Source organism: Dipodomys ordii, unplaced genomic scaffold (genome assembly GCF_000151885.1).
Source record: "Dipodomys ordii isolate 6190 unplaced genomic scaffold, Dord_2.0 Scaffold53, whole genome shotgun sequence".
In the NCBI taxonomy this organism is placed as follows: Eukaryota; Metazoa; Chordata; class Mammalia; order Rodentia; family Heteromyidae; genus Dipodomys; species Dipodomys ordii.
Window position 1 is genome coordinate 1,711,647 of NW_012267269.1, and position 12,510 is coordinate 1,724,156.

Here is a 12,510-nt window from a genome sequence, read left to right on the forward strand (position 1 = left end):
AATAGGGATACAGGTGGACCCATTGCAACAATAAGACGTACAAGTCATTATGTCGAAAACAAACTTTACAACTTTGGTTGGGGGGGAGGGCTGGGGGGGGAGGATGGGATGGAAAGGGGAAACAAAGGAGGAGGCTACAATGCTTGATAAGAAATGTACTCATTATCTTGCCCATGTAATTGCAACCCCTCTGTACAGTATTTTGGGGGGAAAAAAAGCAGTATAAGTATAGGATTTATTAAAAAGCCACATCTTATTTTTTAACTTACTTATATATTTGGTAACTTGTTCTAATTTTGAGTCCACCTTTGATGAAGTTAATCATATTTTCATCCTGAAAATCAAACAATAATTAGATCACTTAGCAAGAAAACACAACTGCTCTGACAGGCTATATAGTTTGTAATTATCCTCTTTAAGGATAGTTTTGAAGTAAGAACCTTTTTCTTTTTGTTTTGCATTTAAAGAGTGTCATTTTGTCATTTTTCTTACCAGTTAGAAGGCAGAGAGGAGGAGGAGGAGCAGGAGGAGGAGGAGGAGGAGCAGGAGGAGGAGGAGGAGGAGGAGCAGGAGGAGCAGGAGGAGCAGGAGGAGCAGGAGGAACAGGAGGAGCCTAGCTTTTAAAATCCTTGCATTACATTGCTTGTTACTTCTAAGGAAATAGTCCTTACCAATTAGGAGCAATATATAGCCCAAACCTACTTTAATAAACATCATCTACTGAGAACTTTTATTCTAGATTCAATTAAATAGTTAACTTTATTGTCTGCTCTAAAGCCAAACTTTCTTGTCCATCATACTCAATAAATGGGACTGGGGTTTTTTTTACAATGTACTTGAGAACCTACTTAACACTGTAAATTATATTCACACACTCTTTCTCTCTCTCTCTCTCTCTCACACACACTCACACACACACACACACACACACACACACACACATTGAGAACAAAAATAACTCTGGCCTGATTTCTGAAGTGGCTAAGATGCCATTCTGACTTGGGGGACAAATCACTTTATTTTTTATTTGCCTGATGGTCATCCGTCATGAAAGTGAGGTCGTCCGCCTAGATGAATGGCATTTTCAGGGTCAGTCTCTTCATGGAATCCACCAAATAACTACTTGGAGGAAGTTGTTCTATTACATGGTGATAATGGAGACTGTCCCATGTTTCACATTTCCCAGGAGAAAATTTCTCTAGAATTATTGATTGAGATCAGAAAGATGCTCTGGTGTTTTTTCTTTTCTTTTTTTTAACCGTTTACTAGAGTATTCTTCTGAAGAAACAAAGTACAGTTTCTTTCATTATCTTTCATTTTCTACTTGACTTAAATATTCAACATTGCAATTATTACAAGAATCATTAGACAGAAAATACACTATGCAACTTAAATGTCTTCTTATTTTAAGGAACTTTATAATCATATAGGTTCCAATACAAGACAGGGCGGAAGTTTTTTTTAGGTTAGAATGAAGTCTGATTTAAATAAGTATTTCATTTCACGTCCTATCAAACATTTACTGAATGCAAAAACAGACAAGAGCCATACAATGTGTTAGAGAATGCGGAACACACAGAGACAGAAGGATGGACAGGGAGGAAGAATGCTCAGTATGCCATGAGAGCACAAAGTAGGCAGGGAGAGGTCAGAAAAGCACTGGTGCTTAAAGTAGGAAAAAAAAAAAAAAGATTAGAAAGTGGCCAGGTAAAAAGGAAGCAAAGCAGATGCGAACTTTGCAAGCAAAGGAAAACAAAGGTTTGAAAATGCCTGGAAGTAAGCAGTAGTGATCATGGTGTGGTTGGCAATCTGTATATATGGGCATCAGCTGTGTCAGAGAATGTACTGCAGAGAAGTGAATGCACAGGAGGAAGAGAGCTACCTCAGCCTATGTAATGAGTTCACTATTTGCCAAGGACATCTGTAAAAGGAGGCGTAGGGAATTTGGTGAAAAGCAACACGTCAGTTTGAAAATACCTTCCCCTTTTGTGATACTCTGATACAGAACACTGCAATAGTCAATGAGAGCTACTAAATGCAAAAGCAGAGAAATGACAAAATTAGAATCTCATTTTGAGAAGGTACTCAATTACTGAATGGTGAGTGAGAAAAAGACAAAACAAACTAGAGGCTAAGCGTTGCTATGTTGCCATCCAGTCTAGATGAGAGTTAATGAGCCGTCTGCCAGAACAATGGACAGAACAATAGGTAGAGATGCAGCAGCAAATTTTTAAAAGACAAAAATCATGGATAGCTCCTAGATGTTTAGTTGCAAGTGTCCAAATATGAAGTAAGCTTTTAAATCCAACAGTTGATTGTCAAATCTGCATTTAGAAAACATCCGAAAAAAAATTGGGAACCTCTGTGACTGCCATTTATACTGTATACTAAGGCTATGTACAGGGAAGAGGGTCCCTTTAATGTACAAGGAACTTTTGTAATTTAGGGAACAGAGTCTTGGAGCACACTGGTTCAATTTTACTGATCCAGGTCAACTTCCAGAGAGAGCAAAAACTTTCTAAATAATTTAAACCAGTGAAATCAAAGTTTTCCATCTCGTAGCTAAGTCTCTTTTCTTCTATTTATGTTCTCCACCCATCCCTTATTATAGCCACCACTCATGAGACCATAATGTGAATATTCTCTGGGGTTTTAAAGAAACTATTAGGAGGTAGAGATAGGCAAAATATTGGTCTGAAACCTTTCCTAGAAGTGAAATTAAAATGTCTCATGAGAAAAGGTTTCAATTTTTGTTTGGTGACTTTTTTAAATTGTTCCTCCAGAGGAAGAAATGAAGTTAGCAGGAGTACTGAGCTGGACACAAGTGGTTCACACCTATAATCCTAACTACTCAGGAGGCAGGAGGCTAAAATCTTAGGATCAAGGTTCAAAGCCAGCCCAGACAGGAAATCTATGAGATTTTTACCTCCAATTAACCACCAAAAGGCCAAAAGCAGAGCTATGACTCAAGTGGTAGAATGCCAGCCTTAAGCAAGAAAGCTAAGGCGCAGTGCCCAGACTTTGAGCTTAATCCCTAGTACCAGAACCAAGAAAAAAAGGGACTGACAATAGAAAGTGGGTAAGGACGGAAGGGGGGATTAAAATCTGATGTATGCATGAAATGTGTGTCCATGTACATGTACTTAAGTGAGCTTTGCTGAAGCAAATGGGCAAGCAGGAAACAGCCAGATGTTCTCCTCTAAGCACAGTCCTATGTAGGTCCCCCTGACACTGATTGGTAAGTGCAAACTGGAATCATCAACTAGCTTTCACAGAAAGAAGCATCCTGAAATTAGTGATGTCATTTTCCAGGTAGTTTCTTTTAAAAGGCAGTAGTTCCCAGTGAACTGAAAAATCCAAAGTTCATCTGAGTGATTTCTGAATATGACTAAAGCTCTCAGGAGTCTTTTATTTTCAGCCAAAGTTTACCAGAATAACAAAAATCTTTCATTGAAAGAATATAGAAGAACCACATTTTCCCATGTGGTCTTGGCATGCTTCCCAGCCAATACCATACCTAGCCAAATGTTCATTACCTGCACAAACGTGAGTGCTGCTTTCTGCAGGAGACACTCAGCATAACAGATTTCGGCATGCATTTCCTCTATTAAAAACAAATAAAATTATATTAATAGAATCCTCATGGCTACAGTAATTGCTCTAGAAAGGACTGGTAGATAAATGTTCAGATAAATTGTTCAGAAAGGACTGGTAGATAAATGAGCCCAAGAGAGGCATGAAAGCACAAAAACCTACATTATTTTGGTGTTTCCCCTAATAGGGAAATGACCACTTAGTCCTCAGCAAGATTTCCTTTAACTGTTCCAGGAAGTCATCTCTAGTGTCAGAAACCAAATTCAGCTTGTAAGAGGAAACCAAAACCGACATTTTAAGCCAGGCACCAGTGGCTCACGCCTGCAATCCTAGCTACTCAGGAGGCTGAGATCTGAGGATCGCAGTTCAAAACCAGCCCAGGAAGAAAAGTCCGTGAGACTCTGATCTCCAATAAACCAGAAGTAGCGCTGTAGCTTGAGGTGGAGTGCTCGCCTTGAGCTGAAGAGCCCAGGGACAGCGCCCAGGCCCAGAGTTCAAGCCCCACAACCGACAAAAAAAGAGAAAAAAAGCCAGAAGAGGAGCTCAAGTGATAGAGCAAAAAGCTCAGGGACAGCACCCAGACTCAGAGGTCAAGCTCCAGGACCAGCTCCCTCTCCCCTAAAAAAGCCATTTTAAGAAAGAAAACTGCTTAAAAAATAAAGGAAAAAACAGTAACATGAAAGTTTAATATAGTAAAGATTGGGAGGCAGGGGAGAACTCCATTAAGTCTAAGAATTCTACCTTCTAAACATGAAATTATGGTAATTATTACAATAAATAGTTATTATTAACTTGAAAAAGTACATTCCCTGTTACCCAAGTCAAGATTCCTCAACTAAGAAGACTTGATATGCAAATTGTAAGGTAATCTGATCATTAAAATACCTAGCATAAGAAAGACACCCACAAAAAAAAGGGGGGACTATGAAAGCTATATCGTAGGGATGTATAGGGTACCTCAAAACATATGGTATGTCTTTCTAAACAACCCATTCTTTGTGCAAAGATTAGGAAGATAAATCCTTGCATTTTTGCATAAACAAAATCAGCAGATTCCTATTTTCTCCATGGGATGCAAATTTGTATGTTATTTAAGTAAATGAGCCTCGAGGAAAGACTGCCATATACTAGCTATAGGCCTTGCAAATGCTACTCTCCCTCTCTGCTGGTTTCATTGACCAAGTTCACTAACAATGTCTCTACTTGGCAGGTGAAGGGTTAAATGAGGCACTGCATGTAGAGCTTACCATATCCAATAAGCACTTGATAAATATTAGCTACTTTTGATAATACATCAGTACTGTTAGTAAAAGCTCAAATCACAAAGTATTTTGATGTTGAGTATGTGATAGAAAAACAGGGAATATGTGTGTCACTGGAAATGCTGTTGATCCAACTAAATATGAACATATGCTAACTTTCATTTACACACACACACACATACACACACACACACACACACACACTCTCCTGACTCTTATATACAGATTCACTTTTCTGCCATGCTCAGATTCCAAGTGTTCAATTTACAAAGAAGCAACAAAGCAGCTAAAACCTTCAATAGCACACAGACAGAAATAAATCCCTATCAGGCAGGACTTGAGGGCCTGTGCACATCCTAGCCGCACCAACAGTAAAGATTTCAAACCTTTGAGATCCGCTCAAAGTGTACCTCTTCATTTTCTTCAGTTTCTCCAGTGAGATTCACATCAGTAATTTGGAATTTTACAGGGTCACCTGAATATGCCATCTTTCTAGGTAGGTATCTGTAACAGCTTAGGAACTGACTTCTGTCACAGGGAAGTACAATGGATGAAATCAGCACTGGTGGAGAACCAACAGGACAAAGATAGAGAGCAATGAAAGCCCAGAACATCTGGGGAAAGAGCAGGAGGGCTCCTTGGGCATGTAGTACAGCAAGGAGGTGCATTAAGGGAGGACAAGGCATTGAGGCTTGAAAGGTAAGTCAATGAGCTCAATTATGGACAATCTTGAATGTCACTGTGTATCTTTCATTCAGTAGGCAATACTGAAAATCCTTACACAGGTCTGAGTAGAAGGATGAACAGATCAGGTGTCAGACAGATGTAAGAGTAGTATAGAAGATGTTTTAAAAAAAGATTTTTTTAAAAATTTAAAGAAAGTCAACTTTATATTTCACATTTATGTATTCTTCATATTAAATGTCACATCTGAAACTGTATTTGATTATCTTTTAAAAGCCACCTTACAACTCACTCAGCACAATCCAGGGCAATAGCAGAAGAGCAGGTGTATTCTACATTAAGCCCAAGAAACATTTAATGAAATATACTCACTCCTGCAGACACTCATGAATGAAAATGGAAATTACCAAGAGGAAAAACAAATCACATACTAAAGCTACAATGTTTTGACATGCTCGCTTGAACACAAAACCTGTTTAAGTTGGAGTGACAGCCAAACTCACTGTGAATAAAATGCAACTTAATTTATAAAAGTCTTACTTCTTCACTAAGATTGGATTTACATTGGTTCTCAAAACTACTGAGCAATTATAAGCTTTATGCAAATGCCTCCTTAGTCCAATAAAAGGAAATTCATGATGTACTGAAAGCCTAGCTAAATATAGCCCATATATATATATACATATATGTGTGTGTGTATATATATATATATATATATATATAGTAGTCACTTCAGAATGGGATATAGTCATATATAGTCATATATTCTAATAGTCACTTCAGAATGGGATATAGTTATAGGTTCTAAAGTGGTAAGTATCCTCCAGAACTCCTCCAAAGACAAAGACTAGGCTAATGGTCAACAAGGCCACACACCTGTGACCAAAGACGGTGTTTATTATGCATACCTTTCTCACCCCCTCCCCACAGTTTTCTCATTTATCCTGAAGCCAGTATCTACACCCCAGAAGAAATGTGAAGATGTACTAAAGTGTTGTCTTCCCATGGCTGCCATATAATAAATCTTTTCTCCGTCCTTCACAATGTCTCTTTATTTGGCAAAAAATGGGTAAGTGGATGGACCTAACTAGGGACTCCTGGAGTTTAGACCAAGGATCAAAAAACTCTGTTTCACTGGTGGTTCATGCCTATAATCCTAGTTACTCAGGAGGTTGAGATTTTAGGATTAAGATTTGAAGCCAACTTGAAAAGACAACTATGGGAGATTCTTACCACTAATTGACCTACAAAAAAAAAAAAAAAGCTAAGCAACAGCAAAAGGCTCTGAGTGAGTTTGTTTGTGTGTGTGTGTGTGTATACATATTTTAAATCAGTTCCAACAATCTCACTTTATTTATTTATTTATTTATTTATTTTATTTATTGTTGATCATAGGGCTTGAACTCAGCCTGAGCGCTGTCCCTCAGCTCTTCAGCTCAAGGCGACTGCTCTACCACTTGAGCTACAGCGCCACTTCTGGTTTTCTGGTGGTTTATTGGAGATAAGAGTTTCATGAACTTTCCTGCCCAGACTGGCTTTGAACCGTGATCCTCAGATCTCAGCCTCCTGAGTAGCTAGGATTACAGATGTGAGCTACCGACACCTGGCTGGCATTCTATTTTTTAACAGTGAAAAACTGAAGCAATAAATGTCCTTCAAAAGAGAAAAAACAAGTCAATTATGGAAAACCATATTGACAACTGACCTGAGAAAACATCACATCATAGAAGAACACACATTGTATGATTCTGTTTCAAAACATGAACATAAATAAGAAAACAAAAACCCTATGTATCCCTTATATGTATATCTGGATTTGTAAGGTAAAGTCTTTAAGTCATAAAATCAACAACTAACAATGGTTACTTCTGGAGGGTAAATATAATACAAAAGAGAAAAAGACATTACATATACTTTCTTCACTCTAGGATTGAGGTTTATGAATGTGATCAGTTGTATTTTTTTTTTGGGGGGGGGTCCGGTTGTGGGGCCTGAACTCTGGGTCTGGGCTCTTCAGCTCAAGGCTAGCGCTCTACCACCTGAGCCACAGAGCCATGTCCAGCTTTTTTCTTTTTGCTTATGTGGTGCTGAGGAATCGAACTCAGGGCCTCAGGCATGCAAGGCAAGCGCTCTACCACTGAGCCACCTTCCCAGCCCCAGCTGTATATTTAAAAAAAAAAAAAAAGTCTTTTACTGACTCTTACCTTCACTCAGTTGTTCCAGCGATCCTCGGGAAAGAAGACTTGAGAAAGATTCTACAACAGTGCACTTTTTCCTATATCTGTATTGAACAGGGAGATAGGAAATAGAGGGGCAAAACAGCAATACATCAGGTTGAGCTCATTGTCATTTGATACCGAAAGCCCCTCAGACCTTCTCATTGCTCAGACTCGAAGCTATCACAAAGAGAAATAGACCCAAGGTGTCAGTGGCTCATACCTCTCATTCAACTATGTGGGAGACTAAAATTGGGAGGATTGAGGTTCCAGGCCAGCCTAGGCAAATGTTTAAGACTATCTCAACAGGAAAAGCCAGGTATGGTGCCCAGTCTCCTAGCTACAGAAAATATAAGTAGGAGAATCAAAGTCTTGGCTGGTTTTAACAAAAAACAAGACTCCAACTCAAGAATATGAGTAAAAGGAGTTGGAGGCATAGCTCAAGTGGTAAAATGCCTGCCTAGCAATCACAAGCCCTGAGTCAAATTTCAAAACCACAAAAAAGAACAGGGAGGGAGCGAGGGAGGAAGAGAAAGCAGGCAGGAAGACAGGCAGGCCAGATGGAAAATGGGAAACACACTGAATTCCTCATAAAATACTTTATTAAATAAAACTGTCAAGAAACTTTGAAGCTGAAGTCTTTTATGTTGTTGTTGTTATTGTGGTGGTGGTGGTGGTGGTGGTAATGGCACTGGAATTTGAACTCAGGGCCTCATGTTTGCTAGATTAGCACTCTACTACTTTGAGCCACGTCCCCAGGCCAAAGCTGAAGTCCTTCTCATTAGCTCTAGCCACCCCCAACCAGAGAGCTCTCAGTCCTGCAAACTGCATCCATCTTATCAGACAAGCACAAAGGTCTGGAGTCATATAGGAAGTAGTTAACTACTCAGTCATACTTCTGGCAGGTTTGTAAAGCGTCCTTCATGGCAGAAATGCCATTCTGGATGTCCTGCTGCTCGAACGTCATGACAGCCTGCAACACCACAATGGTACTGTAGCCCAAAGCATGGTACATACTCTCCTTGGCCCTGCAGAGAACATAGGGAATTAGTACAGTTCTATTCAAGGTAAAACATTCCAGGCTTTGATATTATCAAATCCTATTAGATGCATGTCCTAATTTTCATAGCAACAACTTTTATTACTTCATCATAATCCTGAAACCACATATAGTATGGAAGGTATTCTATTAAAAGCTCAGGTATAGGGGCTGGGAAGGTGGAGCAGTGGTAGAGCACTTGCCTTGCATGCATGAGGCCCTGGGTTTGATTCCCCAGCACCACATAAGCAAAAAGAAAAAAGCCGGAAGTGGCGCAGTGTCTCAAGTGGTAGAGCACTAGCCTTGAGCTGAAGAGCTGATGGACAGCGCCCAGGCCCAGAGTTCAGGCTCCACGACCAGACCCCCCCCCCCAAAAAAAAAGCTTAGGTATCAAGATAACCTTCCACTATACAGTATTTTCACAAAACTAAATAAAAAATAAAAAAATAAAGATTACCTTCCAATTTAAACTATGGAGGCAACAATGTTCTAGGCAGAAACATTATGTGGATAGCATGCTTTTCCTGATTTCAGCACAAGAGGGCAGCCTGATTCATTTTTAAGGAAAGATTTCAGAGCAAATCAAATTTTCCCAATTGAATAAGAGACAGTGTGTACTGTCTTAAGATCCAAAATGAAGGCTAAAGGTTTCTGTAAATATATTTTTTGACAGAGAGATGTTGATATACTTTTTGAAAGACAAGCACTCATTTAAATTGACCCTTTTCAGGCTGGGAAGGTGGCTCAGTGGTAGAATGCTTGCCTTGCATGTATGAGGCACTGAGTTTGATACAAGCTGGAAGGGGCACTGTGGCTCAAGAGGTAGAGTGCTAGCATTAAGCTGAAGAGCTGAACGACAGCGCCCAGGCCCAGAGTTCAGGCCCCACAACCGATAAATAAATAAATCTTATTCCTCTTCAATCAAAAGCCAAGAGAAAGCAAGGCTTTTCTAATAAATTAGTTGGCCATAAAGTGCCCTGATCAAAGCAGACTTCAAGACTTTCTAGCTGATCTAATTTCAATATCTGAGATTCCTGATTAAAGTTATTGATGACCCAAGTTATCAGTGAGAAATGCTTTAAAATAATATGAATGTTAATTATTTCCAGATTTCCAAGCTATGAAAGTGTTGTCATCTCCTCTAAACTTCTTACAATTATTATGCATAATCTTTAAAACACCAATGCATTGGTTTTTAAGTTTAAAAAAAAAAAACCAGCTTACAGCCTGCTGCTATGTAAAACACAATCCACAATTTTTTTTTCTCCATGGAAATAATCTAAACAGCCTTTAGTGATTTGTAGTTGTACTGGACAGGTAGCACAAGGACAGCTCAAGAGAAACAACCACCACAAGCCATAACAACCATTCAAAGTTAATCATTAATTGTGGTGTGAAACCTCAGTTTTGAAATGACAGGTGATATTAAAAAGGATTGAGGGGAGGCATTTTCAACTGTGCTATATGCATAAAGATCAGAGAATATAAAACACCAACGAATATAGTACTGAATAATTTGTTTCCACTTTGTATTAGAAGCAACAAAGTGTCAGCTACAGAAAATAAAAGGAGTTGGTTAGGTTTGGGGTTTTTTTTTTTGTTTTTTGGGTTTTGTTGTTTTTTTGAGTAAAGAATAAAGGAGACAAGATGGGAGGCTGAGACAGGAGACACTAAGAGAAAAAAAACAGAGAGAAAGATAAGCAGGGAGAAAGATAAGGGAGATGCAGAACAGAAACAGACAGGGAGAAGTCTGAGGGACCAGACTGACTAGGAAAAGTTAGAAGGATTACTAGGAAAAGTTAGAAGGATTATCTACTACTACCAAATTATTATGTGAGATCTAAATTTCATCAAAGAACATGACTGTGTTTTAAGGCATGGTTAAAAAAATGGGGGGGAGGGGAGCTTAAAAACTGCCTTTGGTGTTTTTTGTTTGTTTGGGGTTTTGGCTGAGAAACACTGACTCCTTACTTGGGGCCATGTACTAACTAGGAAAAGGTTAAAGCTAAGTATCTCCGGTCCCTCCATGTGTACCGATATTCTTTGTCCTGAGCCATGCTCGGAGTAATTTTGCAGCCATCTTGGAATTCAGGAAGGCCCAGCTTTCCTGCCAGGTGTTAATGACTCCTCGTGAGGCACTGGGGCTTGGGCCTGGGGTCAAAAACTCCAGATTCGGGAATTGGTTCAAGCATGGTGACTATGTCATCACTGACTGTGGTCAAAGGGAAGCTGACTGAGCAAGGGCTTTGTTGCCAGATTTCGAAAATTAAGAAGAGAAGGAGAATGATGAAAGAGGTGACTTTGATAAAGATGCATTGTACTTTAAACTGATTGAGTAATAACTCCTTCGTAAGCTATTTAAAGATAATAAATAAATAAAATGGTAACTCCTTTGTAAACTACTTCAAGGTAAAGATAATTTTAAAAAAATAATATAGTACTAGGTCAAGGGAGAAAAAAAATCAAGAAGTACAGATTCAAGTTAGTAGAAAATCAGCCTCTCATGGAATTGTGGCCTATAGAACTTGGAACTGGCAGAATACACTGATAACACTAAAACCTGCCAGAAAACAAAAACTAAGTGGGGACTACCAAAGAATGAGGAAGTAGGAAGAACAAAACAATGAGAAAATAAGGATAGGAGAGTGAGCTTTTTAAAAATGTAACAACTTAACAGGAAACAGAAACTCATTCAGAAAGCCATTTAATTCTCACTATCAAATCCAAGGTAATCCCCTCTGTACAGCATTTTTACAATAAAAAATGTACAAAAATAAAATAAACCCAAGGCAAAACTCTGTAAAGAGGAAAATGGCCAAGATGGCAGATAAGGGCTGAAGGGCTATCTTCCCCAGGGTATAGCTATGTCACATGCTTACTTTCTGTCATATTTCTTTTATAATAAACTTTTCTATCTTCATTTATATTCATATTTTGCTGAATTCTGCTCTTTCCAGACATAAGGAACAAAGTTGTTTAGCTACCCTAAACTTTCTGATAACGTATTTGGTATGTTGGCTGGGAAAAGAAATTAAGTATGTCTTGAACTCATTGAATGTTACAGAATTATTATAACTAAAATTATCTAAGTTGTTTAACATCTTTATTGTATAAATACAAAACCCCAATAATATTCCTATTATCTTAAATTCCCTTTGAACATGAAAATTATTTGTTCTAGCCCTCCTCTTCATTTCAAAGGAAATTTTTTTCAATGATATTTAAGAGAGCACTCATAAAAGTATTTCACTCAAGAAAACAAAATTGAAGACTTATGAAACTGCATAGATGACAATATTTAAACAAGTACAGAAATCAAAATAAAGTTAATTACCATGGACGAAGCAGTTCTAAAGCATCTGTAAACTTGTTACTTAGAAATAAGTTCAACGCCACTGCACATTCTTCTAGGCCACTCTTGAGATCCACCTTAGTTGATGAACTAAAGATCAGGAAACAAATAAACAGAATTTCTATAATTTTTACTATTATTGTGTTGTCGCAAAGAAAGTGTGCGTGAATGTGTGTGTGTGTGCGTGTGTGTGTGAGTGTGTGTGTGAGTGTGTGTGTGTGCGCGTGTGTGTGCATGAGTGTGTGTGTGCGCGTGTGTGTGCGTGTGTGCGTATGTGTGTGTGTGCGCACGTGTGTGAGTGTGTGTGAGTGTGTGCGTGTGTGTGCATGTGTGTGTGCGTGTGTGAGTGTGTGTGCGTGTGTG

The 12,510-nt window shown here is 38.7% G+C and overlaps 1 protein-coding gene across 1 annotated transcript in view; it reads right to left on the bottom strand.

The window, feature by feature from the left end:
- Positions 1-12,510, bottom strand: part of Ttc39b (tetratricopeptide repeat domain 39B) — a 113,814-nt gene that overhangs the window by 29,119 nt on the left and 72,185 nt on the right. The window contains exons 4-8 of the mRNA XM_013020756.1: positions 12,130-12,237; positions 8,653-8,784; positions 7,745-7,821; positions 3,537-3,604; positions 270-334 (exon numbers count right to left, since the gene is read on the bottom strand). Of these exons, the coding sequence (XP_012876210.1) occupies positions 270-334; positions 3,537-3,604; positions 7,745-7,821; positions 8,653-8,784; positions 12,130-12,237 (450 nt within the window). The remainder of the gene's footprint in view (positions 1-269; positions 335-3,536; positions 3,605-7,744; positions 7,822-8,652; positions 8,785-12,129; positions 12,238-12,510) is intronic.